Source organism: Gymnodraco acuticeps, unplaced genomic scaffold, assembly GCF_902827175.1.
Source record: "Gymnodraco acuticeps unplaced genomic scaffold, fGymAcu1.1, whole genome shotgun sequence".
Taxonomy (NCBI): Eukaryota; Metazoa; Chordata; class Actinopteri; order Perciformes; family Bathydraconidae; genus Gymnodraco; species Gymnodraco acuticeps.
In genome coordinates, this window is record NW_022991311.1 from 1 (window position 1) to 21,322 (window position 21,322).

Sequence of the window (21,322 nt, forward strand, 5' to 3'; positions counted from 1 at the left end):
CCAGAGTCGACATTTAAAGGTTTATAAATTTGTTCATAATCAAGATACATGAACCAACCAAAATGTCAATGGATTATGTGATTATGTAGTCGGTAAACATTTGAACATTCAAAGGTACACTCTGCTGGGAATCGAACCTCCATTGCCACAAAGTTATAGGTTCATAAATCTGATGTCGTAGTTTTTCTCAGAAGCATATAACACAAATTCTAGAGAATCCGCAAGCAAAAAAGTCATGTTTGTGACCAATAATGTGGCTCTGTGGCGCAATGGACAGCGCATTGGACTTCTAGATATACCCAGGAGAAGGTATTCAAAGGCTGTGGGTTCGAGTCCCACCAGAGTCGACATTTAAAGGTTTATACATTTGTTCATAATCAAGATACATGAACCAACCAAAATGTCAATGGATTATGTGATTATGTGATTATGTAGTTTGCAACCCTGTGAACATTCAAAAGTAGACTCTGCTGGGAATTGAACCTCCATTCAAGTCAATTGCCCCACAAAAATATAGGTTCATAAATCTGATGGGGTAGTTTTTCTCAGAAGCATGTAACACAAATTCTAGAGAATCCGCAAGCAAAAAAGTCACGTTCGTGACCAATAATGTGGCTCTGTGGCGCAATGGACAGCGCATTGGACTTCTAGATAAACCCAGGAGAAGGTATTCAAAGGCTGTGGGTTCGAGTCCCACCAGAGTCGACATTTAAAGGTTTATAAATTTGTTCATAATCAAGATACATGAACCAACCAAAATGTCAATGGATTATGTGATTATGTGATTATGTAGTTTGCAACCCTGTGAACCTTCAAAAAGTAGACTCTGCTGGGAATTGAACCTCCATTCAAGTCAATTGCCCCACAAAAATATAGGTTCATAAATCTGATGGAGTAGTTTTTCTCAGAAGCATGTAACACAAATTCTAGAGAATCCGCAAGCAAAAAAGTCACGTTCGTGGCCAATAATGTGGCTCTGTGGCGCAATGGACAGCGCATTGGACTTCTAGATAAACCCAGGAGAAGGTATTCAAAGGCTGTGGGTTCGAGTCCCACCAGAGTCGACATTTAAAGGTTTATAAATTTGTTCATAATCAAGATACATGAACCAACCAAAATGTCAATGGATTATGTGAGTATGTAGTCGGTAAACATTTGAACATTCAAAGGTACACTCTGCTGGGAATTGAACCTCCATTCAAGTCCATTGCCCCACAAAAATATAGGTTCACAAAACTGATGCAGTAGTTTTTCTTACAAGAATATAACACAAATTCTAGAGAATCTGCAAGCAAAAAAGTCACGTTCGTGACCAATAATGTGGCTCTGTGGCGCAATGGACAGCGCATTGGACTTCTAGATAAACCCAGGAGAAGGTATTCAAAGGCTGTGGGTTAGAGTCCCACCAGAGTCGACATTTAAAGGTTTATAAATTTGTTCATAATCAAGATACATGAACCAACCAAAATGTCAATGGATTATGTGATTATGTGATTATGTAGTTTGAAACCCTGTGAACATTCAAAAGTAAACTCTGCTGGGAATTGACCCACCATTCAAGTCCATTGCCACATAAAGTTATAGGTTCATAAATCTGATGTCGTAGTTTTTCTCAGAAGCATATAACACAAATTCTAGAGAATCCGCAAGCAAAAAAGTCACGTTCGTGTCCAATAATGTGGCTCTGTGGCGCAATGGACAGCGCATTGGACTTCTAGATATACCCAGGAGAAGGTATTCAAAGGCTGTGGGTTCGAGTCCCACCAGAGTTGACATTTAAAGGTTTATAAATTTGTTCATAATCAAGATACATGAACCAACCAAAATGTCAATGGATTATGTGAGTATGTAGTCGGTAAACATTTGAACATTCAAAGGTACACTCTGCTGGGAATTGAACCTCCATTCAAGTCCATTGCCACACAAAGTTATAGGTTCATAAATCTGATGTCGTAGTTTTTCTCAGAAGCATATAACACAAATTCTAGAGAATCCGCAAGCAAAAAAGTCATGTTCGTGACCAATATTGTGGCTCTGTGGCGCAATGGACAGCGCATTGGACTTCTAGATAAACCCAGGAGAAGGTATTCAAAGGCTGTGGGTTCGAGTCCCACCAGAGTCGACATTTAAAGGTTTATAAATGTGTTCATAATCAAGATACATGAACCAACCAAAATGTCAATGGATTATGTGATTATGTAGTCGGTAAACATATGAACATTCAAAGGTACACTCTGCTGGGAATTGAACCTCCATTCAAGTCCATTGCCCCACAAAATTATAGGTTCAAAAAACTGATGCAGTAGTTTTTCTTACAAGAATATAACACAAATTCTAGAGAATCTGCAAGCAAAAAAGTCTCGTTCGTGACCAATAATGTGGCTCTGTGGCGTAATGGACAGCGCATTGGACATCTAGATATACCCAGGAGAATGTATGTGGGTTCGAGTCCCACCAGAGTCGACATTTAAAGGTTTATAAATTTGTTCAAAATCAAGATACATGAACCAACCAAAATGTCAATGGATTATGTGATTATGTAGTCGGTAAACATTTGAACATTCAAAGGTACACTCTGCTTGGAATTGAACTTCCATTCAAGTCCATTGCCCCACAAAAATATAGGTTCACAAAACTGATGCAGTAGTTTTTCTCACAAGAATATAACACAAATTCTAGAGAATCTGCAACCAAAAAAATCACGTTCGTGACCAATAATGTGGCTCTGTGGCGCAATGGACAGCGCATTGGACTTCTAGATATACCCATGAGAAGGTATTAAAAGGCTGTGGGTTCGAGTTCCACCAGAGTCGACATTTAAAGGTTTATAAATGTGTTCATAATCAAGATACATGAACCAACCAAAATGTCAATGGATTATGTGATTATGTAGTCGGTAAACATTTGAACATTCAAAGGTACACTCTGCTGGGAATTGAACCTCCATTCAAGTCCATTGCCACAAAGTTATAGGTTCATAAATCTGATGTCGTAGTTTTTCTCAGAAGCATATAACACAAATTCTAGAGAATCCACAAGCAAAAAAGTCACCTTCGTGACCAATAATATGGCTCTGTGGCGCAATGGACAGCGCATTGGACTTCTAGATATACCCATGAGAAGGTATTCAAAGGCTGTGGGTTCGAGTCCCACCAGAGTCGACATTTAAAGGTTTATAAATGTGTTCATAATCAAGATACATGAACCAACCAAAATGTCAATGGATTATGTGATTATGTAGTTTGCAACCCTTTGAACATTCAAAGGTACACTCTGCTTGGAATTGAACCTCCATTCAAGTCCATTGCCCCACAAAGATATAGGTTCATAAATCTGATGTCGTAGTTTTTCTCAGAAGCATATAACACAAATTCTAGAGAATCCACAAGCAAAAAAGTCACGTTCGTGACCAATAATATGGCTCTGTGGCGCAATGGACAGCGCATTGGACTTCTAGATATGCCCAGGAGAAGGTATTCAAAGGCTGTGGGTTCGAGTCCCACCAGAGTCGACATTTAAAGGTTTATAAATTTGTTCATAATCAAGATACATGAATCAACCAAAATGTCAATGGATTATGTGATTATGTAGTCGGTAAACATTTGAACATTCAAAGGTACACTCTGCTGGGAATCGAACCTCCATTGCCACAAAGTTATAGGTTCATAAATCTGATGTCGTAGTTTTTCTCAGAAGCATATAACACAAATTCTAGAGAATCCGCAAGCAAAAAAGTCATGTTTGTGACCAATAATGTGGCTCTGTGGCGCAATGGACAGCGCATTGGACTTCTAGATATACCCAGGAGAAGGTATTCAAAGGCTGTGGGTTCGAGTCCCACCAGAGTCGACATTTAAAGGTTTATACATTTGTTCATAATCAAGATACATGAACCAACCAAAATGTCAATGGATTATGTGATTATGTGATTATGTAGTTTGCAACCCTGTGAACATTCAAAAGTAGACTCTGCTGGGAATTGAACCTCCATTCAAGTTAATTGCCCCACAAAGTTATAGGTTCATAAATCTGATGTCGTAGTTTTCTCAGAAGCATATAACACAAATTCTAGAGAATCCACAAGCAAAAAAGTCACGTTCGTGACCAATAATGTGGCTCTGTGGCGCAATGGACAGCGCATTGGACTTCTAGATATACCCAGGAGAAGGTATTCAAAGACTATGGGTTCGAGTCCCACCAGAGTCGACATTTAAAGGTTTATAAATCCAGTTTTGGACAGTCTGCCGTGGTTCCATCCCATTTCAAGTGCTGTTCGAGGCTCGGCGTAACCCTCGGAGCACACTCTCCAATCACAGAGCTTGAGGACTATCACGGGGTTTGTCAAACAGAGCACATGGTTTAGTCCAAACGATAGCTGGGGATTCTGGGTAGTGTAGTATCTTCTGCCATCCTTTACTCCGAATAAAAATGTGTTTCTCCGAATCGAAGGGGAAAAATACAAAAGCATTGCACACAATTTAAACCAATCAATGTTGTGTAATTAACAAGGATAATCTGGTGTTTTTTAGTCGATGAGTAGTGCAGATATCACTGTAAAATCAATCGACAGTAAGGGGAATACTTACTTCCGGGTGTACAATTCTCCGTTATCCAATGAGAATGGACGCTCACATTACCTTTAAGGGCAGCCGACACAAACGAATGCCGTGCTTCCATGAGCGTCCATAGAAGCATATGGACATCCCGGAAAGCTGAAAATGGACGCTAAGGCCCCCCCCTTGCGTTGAAAATGGACGCTAAGGCCCCCCCCCCTTGCGTTGGAAAAAGCCGACACAGGGGACTTGACATAACGTCAACATAGGCCGACCTGGGAGTGAGGATGTGTTGAAAAAACATGTCTATGAAGTGTTTTGCTCAAAATACCAAACAGATCACCCATTCTAGCCATGCCTCATATCCCTCTATTTCACTTCCTGTTTCTAAAGTGCTGATTTGGGGATAAAGCTTTAAAGAGGAGGGGTCTGAGCTCATGCGGGACCCGGCAGCTACCGTCTAAACTAAATGCTGCCGTGATGAAACGCCATATCATGGATTATCAAGGATTCTCTCTGAAACAGTTTGGAGCTCAAAGGCTTTCTCTCTTGCCGGTTATACCACAAGGTGAGTTCCTTTTTACTTCCTGCTTCTTCACACACATGCTCTCCAGTACAGGTTAGCTCTGAGTGTTAGCGATGCTAATGTAAACACCGACCATATTACGTCCAAAACAGTCGGGCGTTGTTTCTGATAGCAACGTTTCTGATTGGGCCGTGGGTCCACATTTCAGATATTACGTCATATCGGACGCAAATCTGGATCAGCTCCGTTGTTCCCCGTTTTTTGAGATTTGGGTACGGAGGAAAAGAGAGAGGGTTTTATTTTCTGACGCTGCTGTGAGTTCCCCGACACACCGGGGACACATATTTATGTATAAAAGACATCAACAAGTGCATTTTGCATGATAGGTCCCCTTTGCAACTTTTTTTGTGCATCAAGTCATCTAATTATGTTCAGTCACTCCGACACAAAAATATGTCCAAAATGATTTCGTCAGGAGAGTGATTTTTAGCATGCCAACTTTCTCAGTGGAAGCTAGCTGAAGGGCATTCTGTTAGAATCACAGTAACATCTAGAGGTTGTTTTGTGCATAACATGTCAACCAAATGGTAGAGCTGTTTTTTTCTTCAGTTAAAGGGATAAAGGAAGAGGTCCAACAAATCATATGATAACACGATTTCAAATGTAACGACAAATAAAAGAAAATGTACCTAAAGGTTTTCTTTTCTTTCCAAAGCTAGTACCATATTACATTTTTTTTTAGGAGACTTACAGTAACTATTATTTTTGTACCAATTAAATAGTTCCACATTCGTCTCTATAGGAAATTATTTGGACATTTCAAACATAAAAGTTTAAAAAAAAAAAAGTTAAACATCTGTTCACAAAATATCAGTTTCTGCTCAATTTTTGAAAAGCTTTCTTGATATTTAATATTTTCCTTGCTTTAAATGTTGTATATTTTACAGTACAGCTTTTTTTAATGATATTATTTTAATCAATGTTTAAATATTTAAATGTGCTCTTTAATCTTCAGTTGTTTATTGCTTTCCAGTGTGTTAATGTTGGTCAGATCAAAGAGGGTTGATGTATCTGCTGTTAATCACTGATTGATCTTTGACTGAAGTCAGACTGAGATAACATCCCATCAAACTCACAGGAAACCAAGGGCAGGAACAATCACAAAGACATTTAAAAACACAAATCCATTTTTAATTTGGTTTAAAATGTTAAACACTAAAGATGAATAAGATCAAATGAATCAAATGATTACTTCTGGTGAATTCAGGAGGAATGTTCAGACACTAAATCAGAATACATTTTTTATCCCAGGAAAAATAATGACAGTTGTTTTAAAATAAGATCAAATATTCAATGATAAAATAAAAACATATATTGATAGTATAATCAAAATGTACACCACAACAATATACTGTACATGTATCAATATATTTGTATGATGTATATATATTTTCTAGTTTCACAGAGTTTAAGTTTGGAGTAAATATGTGGAAAGCTCCTGCTTTGATGTGCGGCAGATCAAAGCGGCATTAATGTGCTCTGGTTTCACTGTAATGTATGTATGTATACATCACTGTTCATCAGTGCAGCACAGTGTGGCAGTTCATACTGGAATATTAACTGCTGGCTTTGATCCTTTTTATGTTGTATTTTATCATAAACAAATTAATACGCCCTGCAGATTTTTCCCCCAAATATTTGAAATCATGCTGAAGTCATGACAGGTGATGAAGCTCAGCGCAAATTCTTTCAGGAAGACTGGGGCCGTTTCTCAATCTCGAGGATTCTGGCTTCCAAGCCAATATTTCAAGGATGCTACGTCATTGAGTGCCGCCGAAGGACTGTTCCAATCTCCAGCATACTTGGAATTCCACCGAGGCCGCGTCCTTGGTTTGGGGGAAATGTCGAGGCTGCACATGGGTAGACTTCGCGTCCTTAAAATCCCCACAATGCTTTGCGCACGGACCAATTTCAAAAACCCTTGCGGAGAATGGCTGAACCGACGCAGCACACATTTAAATGTAAGTATGTAGTGGCGTAGAACATGTGTTGGTAAATATGTTACATTTATTATCACCAAAAATGTGTTCCGTGAAAGTAAACAAGTTCATAATTAGATAGACATCGTGAGGTATTTATTTTCGGTACAGTTTATGTTGAAACCGTTAGAGAGAGTGGCACACTTGTTAGCCTGTTCCATTCTTCTTCGTTTTCCGAAGCCGTGGCTTGGAAGCATACTTGCTTCGTTTCTGAAGGAAGTGACATGGAAGTACGCGACTACCAGGCCAGCATCCTCGAGATTGAGAAACACCCCGGGTATACATTCACTCCGCAGCTGCTTATAATCAGCTCATCACAGGCTTTCTGTTAACCTATTACATTTCACCTCATTCTCCAGCAGCCAATCACCGTGCTGCAGCCACACTTTAAAATGGCTCTCCTCTCTCCTGCAGTCAGCTGGGATTTCAGGTGTTCATGCTGCCGCCCGCCTCCTCCTCCTCCTCCCCATCCACCTCCTCCCCATCCACCTCCTCTCCATCCACCTCCTCCCCATCCGCCTCCTCTCCATCCGCCTCCTCCCCATCCGCCTCCTCTCCATCCGCCTCCTCCCCATCCGCCTCCTCCCCATCCGCCTCCTCTCCATCCGCCTCCTCTCCATCCGCCTCCTCTCCATCCGCCTCCTCCCCATCCACCTCCTCCCCATCCACCTCCTCCCCATCCACCTCCTCCCCATCCGCCTCCTCCCCATCCACCTCCTCCCCATCCACCTCCTCTCCATCCACCTCCTCTCATCACATCCAGTGCCAGGAGAGCTAATCCAAAGACCTCATCACACCTCCTCATCAAATCCAGATCTTCAGCATCATCACCAGTGTCTAGACCCCGGGGGGTCCCTCTGCTCAGGATCGGGGTCTAATCGCCAAAGACTTAACATGTATCATATGGGATGTGTCAATAAATGTTCTTTAAACAAAATGAAGTCTCTCCTGATTGAACTGCTGGTTTTAATCATAAACAAATGAACACTTCTGACATAAGACACGCCCTGCAGATTATTCCCCCAAATCATTAAAACCACTGAAGTCATGACAGGTAATGCAAGAAATACAAATGAGACAGTTGGGAGGAAAATATTAAGTTTGTGTTTCAATGCATCAAAGAAAAAGGGTATATTTTTCTTGTATGGATGAACGGGTGAGTTGTGCATTTACTCAATGACTTTAGGGATAAAAACATCCTATAATCAGTGAAATCGAAGAGGAAAAACTCATTAAAACACAATAGTTTGCAATAAATGTAAAAATGTGTCTATGATTTACAACTTGGACATTTAATTGACTTTCTTTGTTATTTTAAAACATAACTGACAAAGACTTGTTCTGTGCTAATAATTAAAAAACCTATTGATGTCTTAGTATTTGAATAAACACCACATTGACGTCCTGATACCTGCAGGATCAATCCTTTGAAGACAGGTGAGTGCTAACAGGTGATTCAGAGATTAAATGAGGTCAAGTGTTTCCTGTTAATCACTTCAGAGTTCAAGAGGTCAAAGAAAGCTCAGATCTCTGGCATCAAACACTGCATTCAGAGTCTCATTATCAAACACACTTCCTTACCTCCATGAACACAGAGAGAACACAAACGTAATATTATAGTACACACAATGACAAGTAAAAAAGGGTAACAAACGCATGCATACAAGACTATATATAAATACACATTAAAATATGCTGACATTAAGGTTTAAGAGAAATGATGTGAAAAGGGAATCCAGATCCTGGGATGTTACAACAACACCAAATACAACCTTTAAACTATAGAAATAAGAATAGAGACTTATCTGGAGGAATAAACAACAATACGAGAACAAAACACAGAATAAGTACAAAAGAAATGTAGTTTGTAAATCAGAAATAAAAGTAAAGGATGGGCTTATGGCAAATGTACTTAAGTAAGGTAAATGTAATTAAACAAATCATCTTAAAATAAGTACACATTAAGGGTAAAGACAGGCTCATGGTTCATCATTAAATAAAAATAGACTTTATAGATCTGAAATCTAAGGCTGAAGGCAAAGTTACTTAAGTAAGGTAAATGTAATTAAACAAATAATCTCACATTAAGTACAAATTAAGGGTGAACACAGACTGATGGTTCATCGTTAAATAAAGTCAAAGAGGTCAAATCAAAGCTCGGATCTCCTCCATCAAACACTGAAGACTCTCATTATCATGAAAGCAGATCTCAGGTCTTTCAAACTATGATACAGAATATAACAATAGAGACTTCAGTGACACATTGTGTTAGGAATAAACCAAAACACACAGAATAAGTACAAGAACTGTAGTTTGTAAATCAGAAATAAAAGTAAAAGATGGGTTTCAGGCAAAGGTACTTAAGGAAGTTATGTTAAAATGAACAAATCATCTTACATTAAGTACACATTAAGGGTGAACACAGACTGATGGTCCATCATTAAAGTCAGAGAGGTCAAATCAAAGCTCAGATCTCCTCTGATCTCCTGCATCAAACACTGACTCCAGACCATTAGCATCTCTCAGGTGTGTGATGGAACTGTTTCTGTTTAAATGATTCAGGAACTCAGAGCAGAGCTCAGATATCTGCAGCTTTTCCAGGTGAACCATGTCCGGAACCAGAGTGTCAGATTTCAGCATCGAGCGCATCCTCTCCCCTCAGCTAGGACTCAAGCCGACAATAAGAGACTTTTCCCCGGATCCCTTCCTCCAGTGGATGACCGGGCAGGAATCCTCTGGGGATATCACATCACCACCGGTATCGATCCCGGTCCAATACCTGGCTCCAGGCTGCATTCAGTACCGAGGAGTCCACTGTGGAGACGCGTTTTACCCGCATGAAGCCGCGTATCATCCCGCAGATTTCAGCAGCTTTTATCCAAACTCCACGGTTCATTTCCACTTCAGCAGCCAGGACCCCGCAGGTAAGAGCACGTCCTGTAATGATACTGTTAACATGAGTGTTCGTTAGTTTAACTTGTATAAGTGGTATCTTAAAGTGAAATAACGACACATGCGCAACAGTTTTCCTCGCTGTTGTTTCTCGCACAACCACAGCTCCTAAAACAAGTTCATAATAAAGTGTTTACTCCAAAATGTCCGCATTTAAAACCCATTAAATCCATAAGTATTTAAGCGTAGCCTATCATTACAACATAACATCGACTTATCAGTAATTTAAAGGGTTACATGTATTACATATAGTAATAGTGATGATAACATGAATCCAAAATACTTTGATCTCGGGGGAAATGATCAAATTGACTGATAATGATAAAATGATTGCTCGTGTATTTCACTTTTATATTGAAGTGGTAACGCAGCCGTTTTTCCAATCTGTTGTTTCGAGTTGTTTTGATTGAAATGCGAATGGCATGCATTCCGGAAAGCGAGTGAGTTCTTTTTAACCACAGCTCCTAAAACAAGTTTATAATAAAGTGTTTAGCCTCCGAAATGTCCGCATTTAAACCCATTAAATCCACAATGCTTATAATAATAAGTTCAGAGGTGATGGATGCGCAGCCGTTTTTCCTCACCGTTGTTTCGAGTTTGTTGGATTTGTGTACGTTTTGGAAAGGGAGTGAGTTTCATTTCAACCACGGCTCCTAAAACAAGTTTTGTAAAGTGTTTCGCCACCGAAATGTCCGCATTTAAACCCATTAAATCCACAATGCTTTAAACTGAATGCCATTACGACATAGCAGGTCGTTTTCTATACGGGTTGAATCTAAAGCCTTTTATCAAATGTCTACTTTCGACTTTTTTTCAACTAGATTGAGACGTTTTCTCTTTTTCTCTGGGACAAAAACACGCTATTTTCATGGATTCTTACAAAACAATTGCCTCTGAACAAATATAGCTGATAGTCTTTGACATATCAGTAATTTAAAGGGTTATCTGTATTAAATATTGTGTACTGAACATCTGAATAAAAAAATACTCGGCGGAAATGATGAAACTTAAAATAAAGAGAGAGAAGTTTAAATGAAACGTGGACATTTCACTACAATCAAACATATGTATTAACCATTTGATCTATTTGTGTTTTTAGCAGATGCTCAGCAGTTCCCAGGCTACCACGGATACCATGGTTACCATCAGAATGGGGTGTCCGCGCAGTCTCAGTCGCGTCAGAAGACCCGGTTGAGGACGGTGTTCACCAACAGTCAGACCAAAAGGCTCGAGGCGCTGCACGAGCACACCGACTATCCGGCGGTGGACGTGCGAGCTGAGGTCGCGAGGAGGACCGGGCTGAGCGAGGAGACTGTCAGGGTGAGTGTGACATCTTCATCATCATCATTTCAGACGAAGAGACAGAATGAATTAAAACCGAATTACCGAGAGGTTTTTATTTTAATTTGACAAATTAGGTTTTTCCTTTTATCTGGAAGTTAATATTTAACGTTGCTATAACAAATGCTGATTAACACATACTACCCATGTGCGTAAAACCTCTCCATGGGGCATTTGTACGCACGGTCTGTAGCAGACTATCGATCATCCAATTTAAAAATAAAAGTAGTTTTGACAGCCAGTTTACAGCTTTTCTCATTTCATAACTTTAATACTTATTTTGTTTATTGAAATTTTACTTTAGCTTATATGATATACAACAGCATGTTTAAGCTTTCAAACAACAATAACATTTAAAGACATTTTTACATGAAAACATAATTTCTAAATGGAACTTGATTTAATGTTTGGATAAATTGCAAAAGAACAACAACATTGATTTGTGTCATTTACACGATGTTTACAGTGTGGCTAGGCAGGTTAAGATTCACTCATTTTATCATTCATTTCTCCAAATTATTTGACAATTTCATGTCATCTTAGTGATGCTAACAAAACAACAACTTTCCTGCTTAGACAATCTGATGTTCTTAATTCTTAGCTTTTGAATAAGACTCAATAGACTAAAAAGATCCTTACATTGTGTGACAAGTAGAGATGTTTTATTTTTGAAAGGTGTTAAGTGAACATGCAGTGAATTATTTCTCTCTTGTGTTTTTCAGGTGTGGTTTAAGAACCGCAGAGCTCGAAGGAGGAGACGGCAGCGCAGCGGGTCAAAGGTCGAATCCCCGTCTCTAGGGAAGGAGAACACGTTCTTCACCTCCTTCCTCTGAACCCTGTACACCTTGTGACTTCCCGATTTTCATTGAGCAAGCGCGAGTTGTTCCTCCATATTGGACCGCTACGTACAGCAACCCAAGTGGGACATTTGACAAAGCGGTGTTTGGCAAAGAAGACAAAAAAAACAACCACATTAATCTTTGTCTTTATTCGGATCCCCATTAGCACGAGCATGAGCATTGGCTATTCTCCCTCCCTCACACACACACAACATACATAACAACATTCTGAACGAGAGAGATGAGTTATTGTTGTAACAACGTCATCTCCCGATTATTTGAGAAGAAGTTCTTTTAGTGGTTTAAGTACATCCTTAGAATAAGTGAGAAATGGATTGAACTTGTTTGACAGCCTTCACACTGGAAGGATAAGAAACTCTAAATGTATGTAATCATTTATGGCATTCATAATTCATATCTAATACTTAACTGTGAATTGTTTTCATTTAAATGTTTCGTCTGGCGTAACTTTTTCTATTGAGATTCCTGGAAAAGGGAAATTACTTTTCATAAAAAAAGTTGATTCAAGAACAAAACTCTGCTATTAGATCAGTACGGACGTGAAATGTCCTGTTTGGCTTGCCGTACATAGCTGTTCAATATAGCTGTTCAATATAGCTGTTCAATATAGCTGTTCAATATAGCTGTTCAATATAGCAGACCAACTCGCGCAGATGTACAAATCGGGTAGTCACATACCTTCCTCCTGAGGTCAGAGATCAAACTCCTCCTGAGGTCAAAGGTCATCTGACTGCAGAGGTTATGAACTGTGATGATGCATTCAGGTGCAGCTGGGGAAATCACCAGATACACCTGAGACTGGATTAAAGAGACGTGTGGGTTAAGATGCAGTTTAGTCTCTCTGGAGTGACTTTTTAAATTATTTTGTATTTTTATTATGTAATTTATTGGAACCTGTGCATGTGTCGGGTTTTACTTGAAAAATAAACAGTTGAAATGAATGTTGTCTTGTTTTGTTTTTTAATAGATTGTATATGTATAGATTATGTTTAAGCAACAACCAGAGCAGTGATTAAGGCTGCAACTAACTCTATTTTTATTATCAATTAATCTGCTGATTATTTTCTAGATTAATAGCTGAGTGGTATTTAAATGGCTTTCTCAAATTCCAAGGTAATCCATCATTTTGAGGCTGAAAACTGTAATTTCTGACTTCTTTGCAAAAAAAATCACATCAACATTTAATGGATTATCAAAATAGTGATTCAATATTCGATAATTCGAGAGACTATTAAAATAAATTGCATACATATCTAAATAGATGGTTAAGAACATTGTGTTTAAATTATACTAAAATGGTAATATCTTCAGTAAAAGTATAAACACTTAAATGACCAAAAGTTAAAGTACTCATGCAGAATGAAATGTTAAAGCTGTAAAAATAAATGCAGTACAGTAACATGCAGAGGTGGAACAAGTACCCAGATCATGTTCTTGAGTAAAAGTAGAAGTACTCAGATCTTGTACTTGAGTAAAAGCAGAAGTACTCAGATCTTGTACTTGAGTAAAAGCAGAAGTACTCAGATCTTGTACTTGAGTAAAAGTTGAAGTACTCAGATCTTGTACTTGAGTAAAAGTAGAAGTACTCAGATCTTGTTCTTGAGTAAAAGTAGAAGTACTCAGATCTTGTACTTGAGTAAAAGTAGAAGGACTCAGATCTTGTACTTGTGTAAAAGTAGAAGTACTCATATCTTGTTCTTGAGTAAAAGTATAAGTACTCAGATCTTGTACTTGTGTAAAATTAGAAGTACTCAGATCTTGTACTTGAGTAAAAGTAGAAGGACTCAGATATTGTACTTGTGTAAAAGTAGAAGTACTCATATCTTGTTCTTGAGTAAAAGTAGAAGTACTCAGATCTTGTACTTGTGTAAAATTAGAAGTACTCAGATCTTGTACTTGAGTAAAAGTAGAAGTACTTTTATCTTGTTCTTGAGTAAAAGTAGAAGTACTCAGATCTTGTACTTGAGTGAAAGTAGAAGTACTCAGATCTTGTTCTTGAGTAAAAGTAAAAGTACTCAGATCTTGTACTTGAGTAAAAGTAGAAGTACTCAGATCATGTACTTGAGTAAAAGTAGAAGTACCAGAGTGTAGGAATACTCTGTTACAGTAAAAGTCCTGCATTCAAAATGTTCCTCAAGTGAAAGTAGAAAAGTATTCTCATCAAAATATAGTGAAAGTAGCGACAGTAAAAGTAGTCGTTGTGCAGATTGGTCCATTTCAGAATAATATATATGATATGTTTTATAATGATTGATCATGAAAGTGTTCTCAAAGCTGGTAAAGGTGCAGCTAGTTTGAATGACTTTGTATACTGCAGGGTAGCTGGTGGATTTACTCCAGGTGGAACTAAAGTCTGATTCAACACTTGATTATATTTCACATCATTCATCTGTGAAGTAACTAAAGGTATTAAACACATGTAGTGGAGGAAAAGTACACCATTTACCTCTGAACTGTAGAGGAGTAGAAGTACTAAGTAGCAGACAATGGAAATACTCAAGTAGAGTACAAGTACCTCACAATTGTAATTAAGAACAGTACTTTAGTAAATGTACTTTCCCCCTCTGGAAATCACATTTAAATATGATTTGATAATAAAAAAATCCACTATAAGTCTTATAACTGATCAAAATAAACGAGTGTTCTGTGAGTAAAAGCAAAGGACACGAGGGGTAGAAAAACAACACCAAATTCTTTATTATATTCATAGAGTTGTCATAGTTATCAAGCATTTTCCATGCTGATGAGAAGAAGATACACATATTGAAAAACCAAAAAGAGAGAATACTGAGAGAGAGTTTCATGCAGTGAGTTTCTGTTAGATTAGAATTCTGTCCGATGCTCCTTCTCTCCTGTTTCGCCCTAACGTCCGTCAGCCTCACACACTTCTAAAACAGGAGTTATTCACACACATGGACTGAGCACAAAGTAAAACACACGCACTACAAAACCAGAGAACCAAAAAGTACACTTAGTGAAGTTATCAAAATATATGCTATATACTCTTATTGATGTTAAAAGAACCCGGGCTGAGTTAGTTTCTATGAGACTGTAACGTTTTATTCTCAGACACATACACCGATCGATTATAGAGGAATTAAGAGGACAAAACCGGCCTTTCTGGATGTTAACTAAAATTACAAATACCTTGTTTCACGTATACGCCACCAGATGGAGGTCAGACAAATATAAACGTGACTTTAATTTGATAGAAGCAAGATTTATAGGTACTTTATTTGTAGTTAAAGAGCTCAGTGGAACCAGCTAAGTCCATTAAATGTAGAAAATGAAATAGACAATATGTAATAAGGGATGTCACAATACCATCAGATTTCGCAGTCGACACCAATACCAGCAGATTTCACGATCCTCGATACCACAGTAAAAAAACAAACAATTTGAAGATGTTTTTTGTTGTTTAGAAAATCATAATTTCCTTTAAATCTTTGTAAATTGCTGAGAAAACCGGGAAAAACCGTTCAAATGTAACGTAAATGTAAAAGTGTAATTCAAATTAAGTTTTACAAGTTGACATTGGAACATATCATAATAAAGTTATGATTTATATTCACGCAATATTCAAGAACTCATCATAAAGTAACGCTATAGTTCACCAGATGCTAACAGCTAAAAGCTAATAGCTAACTGCTGTTAGCTAAAAGCTAACTGATTACGGCTAACTGTTCAACCCAGTCTCACGGCATTTTGTGTTATAGTCACGAAATTAATTTAATCTATTGATTCGTGTTCACCAACACGATTAAAAGCAATGTATTTATATTGGTAGTATGTTTCGTGCCTGCACCACGTCTTTTTGTCCGGCCGGGTCTTGGAATACCAGAAGCTGTGTGGTTCATAAAAACATTTTCTTACTTAATATCTTACCCTAAGCCTAACCCTATTACTTTTATTTTAAATAGTATAATGTCGGAGTATTTTTGCCGTCCGCGAGGAAAATAAATGGCTCAGAGCCTCAGAATACTGAAATCTGTTGTCTGTTTTTCCTTCTAATTATTTACATTGCTTTTAAAATCGTTCTGTGTGACACGAAAAACATGGCGAAATTGTGTTGGTGAACACGAATCAATAGATTAATTTCGTGACTATAACACGAAATGCCGTGAGACTGTGTTGTACTGTTAACAGTTTAAAGCTAACAGCTAACTCCTTACAGCTAACAGCTAACATCTTACAGCTAACAACTAACAGCTTACAGCTAATAGCTTACAGCTAACTCCTTACAGCTAACAGCTAACATCTTACAGCTAACAACTAACAGCTTACAGCTAACTCCTTACAGCCAACAGCTAACAGCTTACTGTTAACAGCTAACAGCTAAAACATTTAGCCGCTAACAGCTAATGTTAACCAGCCGATATCAGATTTGTCGTTCACAATGTAGCATTATCAGCGAAAAACTTTCGATGAAATGAAGGTATGCCAAAAAGTTAGTTGTATTCAGTATTAAATGCAATTGGATATGCCTTATCCTAAAATCAAGAGCCAGGCCTATTCTCAACCTTGCCTGTAATAATGACGAATAACCAGAACGTTTAGCGCCACCATAATAGGCCTCTTTGCATCCACTAAGTATTGATTTTTGTGACATCCCTTTATGTTATAATGAGGAAAGTGTGACATGTTGTGTGTCTTGATAGTGACACTTAAATTGACTTTACGGTACGTTTACTGTACAAAGACCATCACTGTGTCCACTGACGTCTATAATGATCACCTGCAGCTTCAGCAAAACACCTCCCTGACCGTGAGATTATAAAAACACTAAAACGTGGTGTTATTATTATTTCGTTCCTCAGGCTCTTTTGTTCAGGTTCGGATTGGGGAAAGGAGATGAATTTGGGACGGTAAAGCGCTGAGTCGTCTGCGTATAGACTGACTTTAACGATCTTTCAAACACTTTAATGACGGTTTCAGGGAAATGTAAAACAGTGGAGAATAAATCTGACTTCAAATGTGGAACATATTGATATTTTTGGTTATCATTCAATTTAGTTTTCCCAAAAAACTTTAGAAGAATGCAGAAATATATTGAAGAATGTGAACGCATGATATTGCCTGTACGATGGAATAGATGTTCTTCATGTAGGTTTAGATTTAGCTTTGGATGTCCACTTTTAGCTTTATTCGTTTTGTGTTAAACTGTATTTTATTACAAGAAACAGTGAAAAATACCAACAAAAAAGTCTGAATGTGCAGAAAAACAATCGTTAGGTTATTTTTGAACAGCGTGAAAACATTGTTATTTGCAGTCCTGGCAATCAGAGCATGTGTGTTTTTTATTTATTATCTCCGTGTATTTGTGCTTACAGAGTGTAGAGATTAACATCAACACATTTCCACAGACACTGTTTACATGTTGCTGTTTTCAGTTATACTTCGAGAGAGATTTGAACATGAAGCAAACACACTGAGATGAACTTTCTGCACAGATGCTCACGTTCACAAAAGGAAGCAACGTCTTTTTTTCTGAATGAGGATAGAGGGAGGAGAAAAGAGGGATAGAAGCAGAGAGGAAACTTTTTAAAATGTCGTGAAGAGAGTTTATCGAGGGTTCAGATTTCTAGAAATGAAACTGGATGAGATGAAAGGACACTAAACAAATACTAAACTTCATACAGGTGTTTTTAAAGAAGCTTATTTAGTACACGCGAGAGTGATGGCACAAACACATACATATCCAACCTGATCTCACCAGAATGCGTGACTCCACCACGACTCCTCAACACCGCATTGCGTGGTGGAGTCACTGACTTTGCTACATGTACGGCACCACGCAAACAACCCCAATGTAAAGTGAATGAGGTCTTTGTCCAACCTGATCTCACCAGAATGCGTGACACACAATGCACTGTTAATCACCATAATACATTCTGACGAAAAATACAAATGATTATGAATACAAATAAAATAAAGGAAGCCTCCCGTGAGTTTCTACAAGCTATGAAGTAGATTTAAAAAACGTTTTATAGAATAAAAGCTCACTGCAGGACGTTGTAGAAATGCGTGTGTGCACCACGAGGAGCCTCATTCACTCATTCAGTTCGTGACTCCACCACGCAATGCGGTGTTGAGGAGTCGTGGTGGAGTCACGCATGCTGGTGAGATCAGGTTGTGTATATCTGTAGCGGGCGAAAACACTTGATTTTAAATTTGCATCAAAGAACGTTTGGGTTTGAGCTTTTGGTTAACGACAAAATATGATTGCAGCTCGTCTTAAGATTTCAACTCTAACTATTGACTAATTTCTATTGCACAATACACTGATTTATAATTACAGGCCAACGGTACTTCAACTGAATGAGCTAAATGCTTTCTGGAAACAGCACGATGTGTGAACGATACATCAAATGTGACCTGCTGAGAACAACATGTCTGCATCCACGATAATTACAGAGCAGCGTGTTTATAGAGACCAAGAACAACTAATGAAGAACAAAAGATATACAAATCAAGATTAACTGACACTACGATAAATTCAGCAATTGATTAACCCTGTTTTCAGTTTGACATCTGAGATGAAAGCATGCAGGTGAGGAGAGTCACTTCACACACACTTATTACGTTTTTAGGATTGAGATCTAAGTCTCAGACGAGGAAGCAGCAGCGAAGGCAGAAGTAATTTCAAACTGTTTGGAAATTGTCTTAAAGATAACCACTGAAAACAGCCGTTTAATTGGCTAATTGAACGTGTGTCTAATGAGCTTTTGGTTTGGCAAATATAACATTAAAGGTAGAGTGGGTAAGAATGGAGAAACCAGAGCTAGAATCTGAAAGTGCGCAGCCGGAAGAAATCTGCCCCTTCCTTCAGACTTCCTCACAGAGCTCCTCCTCCAACACACACGAACGCGCACATGACCAATGAGGACACGAGATAAGTTTGTGCCCAGATGGAAGTCTGACAGGCAGGTAGGCCATCCAGTTACTTTAGCCGGCTCAGATGATTGGTCGTGCTTTTTACAGAACTACAGCTTCCACAGATGAGATTTTTAATGGATTTTTTGTCAAATCACTTCATGTATTCATTGCTATCGGGACGTTAAGAGCATTCCATGGAATATAGCAAGTGTTTCTGAAGTAAACTACGTACCCCACCTTTAATGCATATATGTGTAAACTGAGACGTTACTCATCTGCATTGGTTTCTCATTTTAAGCGAGAGACCCAAATGGAGCAGCAGCACAAACCATACTTGCCAACCTTGAGACCTCAGAAATCGGGAGCATTTCAAAACCACCGCGGGTCGAGTTGTCGATTCTTGTTCAGTTTTCTGTGACTATCTTCCTCACCCTCTCAGACTTTCAGTTGCGCGCGCTACTAAAGAGACGCGCTACCATGGAAACCAAACAATGGTGTAGCTGTATTAAAGTCCGAGTGGAAACAGTCCTGAGTAAATCTGATTTTGTCAGAAATCCGGAGAAATGCGGGAGAAATATGACCCTGGGAGGAAACCGGGAGAGGGCAATGAAATCGGGAGTCTCCCGCGAAAATCGGGAGGGTTGGCAAGTATGGCACAAACTGATGTTTAAACAAAGACACAACGATGACGTGAGGCCGGATGAAAAGGTGTGTAAAGAGAATATTTTAGGGTTGCTTTAGCTCAGTTTCTTTGAGGGGAACAAAGGACATTTTGATCAGATACAAGGCACTATAGATTTGCTATAGAACGGCTAAATTAGAGGGCTGAGAGAAAAGAGGGTTTCACTACGAGGACTGACGGTGAGGAGAGCAACAAGAACATGGAGAGAGATCGATCGCAGGAAGTTGTTAGGACTGCATCTCAGAGCGAAGCATCCACGGAAACCAACAGCAGAACAGCAACCTGAAGAGGAAGAGGAGGAAGAGGAGGAAGAGGAGGGAGATAACGAGAGGAAGAAGAAAATAAATCAATCTCAATCTTTATTTATTTATATAGCACATTTAAAGGTCCCCTATTATCCTGTTTCTCATCAATATCTCACAGGTCTCAGATATATCCAGAGCCTGTCTCTGATTGGCTGAAACACCAAACAGATCATGGCAGCATTACCCATAATCCCCTCTGTTTCAGCCCTGTTTCCAAAGTGCTGATTCTCTGTCTGTTACTTTAGATGAAAATAAGGAGCCCCTCCCCATGCCCCTCTGAGAGACATTTGGTTACAAAGAACTCTATGGTGCTCTAGAAGGAGATTCAGGTGATAAGAGGGGGGGGGGGGGGGTTACCTTGGTTGCTGATTGGCTAATGGTTACACAAGCCAACACATCGTTATGACATCATCAAGTGGCAAAATCTGATCAGCTCATTTTCAGACAGGTTTTTATAGAAATGGATCAAAAAGAGAGAGAATCTTTGTTCCTGAAACTTTCAGAGTTTCTTTCCACAGAGGGGACACATGTTGATGTAGAAGAGACATGAAGAAGAGGGGACACATGTTGATGTAGAAGAGACATGAAGAAGAGGGGACACATGTTGATGTAGAAGAGACATGAAGAAGAGGGGACACATGTTGATGTAGAAGACACATGAAGAAGAGGGGACACATGTTGATGTAGAAGAGACATGAAGAAGAGGGGACACATGTTGATGTAGAAGAGACATGAAGAAGAGGGGACACATGTTGATGTAGAAGACACATGAAGAAGAGGGGACACATGTTGATGAAGAAGAGACATGAAGAAGAGGGGACACATGTTGATGTAGAAGAGACATGGAGAAGAGGGGACACATGTTGATGTAGAAGAGACATGGAGAAGAGGGGACACATGTTGATGTAGAAGAGACATGAAGAAGAGGGGACACATGTTGATGTAGAAGAGACATGAAGAAGAGGGGACACATGTTGATGTAGAAGAGACATGAAGAAGAGGGGACACATGTTGATGTAGAAGAGACATGAAGAAGAGAGGGGACACATGTTGATGTAGAAGAGACATGAAGAAGAGGGGACACATGTTGATGTAGAAGAGACATGGAGAAGAGGGGACACATGTTGATGTAGAAGAGACATGAAGAAGAGGGGACACATGTTGATGTAGAAGAGACATGAAGAAGAG

The 21,322-nt window shown here is 38.9% G+C and overlaps 2 protein-coding genes and 9 non-coding genes across 12 annotated transcripts in view; 10 read left to right on the forward strand and 1 right to left on the reverse strand.

Annotated features, from left to right (window-relative positions):
• Positions 1-255: 255 nt before the first annotated feature.
• Positions 256-347, forward strand: trnar-ucu. The gene is given in 2 exon segments: positions 256-292; positions 312-347. It is a non-coding gene; the product is annotated as a tRNA-Arg (tRNA).
• A 266-nt stretch (positions 348-613) lies between these two features.
• On the forward strand, positions 614-705 carry trnar-ucu. The gene is given in 2 exon segments: positions 614-650; positions 670-705. It is a non-coding gene; the product is annotated as a tRNA-Arg (tRNA).
• A 267-nt stretch (positions 706-972) lies between these two features.
• trnar-ucu lies at positions 973-1,064 on the forward strand. Its single transcript is given in 2 exon segments — positions 973-1,009; positions 1,029-1,064. It is a non-coding gene; the product is annotated as a tRNA-Arg (tRNA).
• Positions 1,065-1,322: 258 nt separating this feature from the next.
• trnar-ucu lies at positions 1,323-1,414 on the forward strand. The gene is given in 2 exon segments: positions 1,323-1,359; positions 1,379-1,414. It is a non-coding gene; the product is annotated as a tRNA-Arg (tRNA).
• A 266-nt stretch (positions 1,415-1,680) lies between these two features.
• trnar-ucu lies at positions 1,681-1,772 on the forward strand. Its single transcript is given in 2 exon segments — positions 1,681-1,717; positions 1,737-1,772. It is a non-coding gene; the product is annotated as a tRNA-Arg (tRNA).
• A 258-nt stretch (positions 1,773-2,030) lies between these two features.
• On the forward strand, positions 2,031-2,122 carry trnar-ucu. The gene is given in 2 exon segments: positions 2,031-2,067; positions 2,087-2,122. It is a non-coding gene; the product is annotated as a tRNA-Arg (tRNA).
• Positions 2,123-3,069: 947 nt separating this feature from the next.
• On the forward strand, positions 3,070-3,161 carry trnar-ucu. The gene is given in 2 exon segments: positions 3,070-3,106; positions 3,126-3,161. It is a non-coding gene; the product is annotated as a tRNA-Arg (tRNA).
• Positions 3,162-3,419: 258 nt separating this feature from the next.
• Positions 3,420-3,511, forward strand: trnar-ucu. The gene is given in 2 exon segments: positions 3,420-3,456; positions 3,476-3,511. It is a non-coding gene; the product is annotated as a tRNA-Arg (tRNA).
• Positions 3,512-3,757: 246 nt separating this feature from the next.
• Positions 3,758-3,849, forward strand: trnar-ucu. Its single transcript is given in 2 exon segments — positions 3,758-3,794; positions 3,814-3,849. It is a non-coding gene; the product is annotated as a tRNA-Arg (tRNA).
• Positions 3,850-9,726: 5,877 nt separating this feature from the next.
• LOC117562429 (homeobox protein goosecoid-like) lies at positions 9,727-13,170 on the forward strand. Its single transcript, XM_034240263.1, has 3 exons — positions 9,727-10,042; positions 11,170-11,390; positions 12,134-13,170. Exons 1-3 carry the CDS (start codon positions 9,727-9,729, stop codon positions 12,242-12,244), a joined length of 648 nt encoding a protein of 215 aa, XP_034096154.1. The 3' UTR covers positions 12,245-13,170.
• A 6,837-nt stretch (positions 13,171-20,007) lies between these two features.
• The window catches only part of clip3 (CAP-GLY domain containing linker protein 3), a 34,317-nt gene continuing 33,002 nt past the window's right edge, over positions 20,008-21,322 (reverse strand). For both annotated transcript variants that reach the window (XR_004571537.1, XM_034240262.1), the window contains exon 15: positions 20,008-20,111. Coding sequence is in view for 1 of the 2 variants with exons in the window: in XM_034240262.1 (XP_034096153.1) it covers positions 20,057-20,111 (55 nt within the window). In the remaining variant the exon portion in view is untranslated. The remainder of the gene's footprint in view (positions 20,112-21,322) is intronic.

Coding starts and splice junctions, on each gene's coding strand:
- LOC117562429 (XM_034240263.1), top strand. CDS start 9,727: ATGTCCGGAACCAGAGTGTCAGATTTCAGCATCGAGCGCATCCTCTCC. Junction 10,043..11,169: donor CAGCAGCCAGGACCCCGCAG/GTAAGAGCACGT, acceptor TTGTGTTTTTAG/CAGATGCTCAGCAGTTCCCA. Junction 11,391..12,133: donor TGAGCGAGGAGACTGTCAGG/GTGAGTGTGACA, acceptor TGTGTTTTTCAG/GTGTGGTTTAAGAACCGCAG.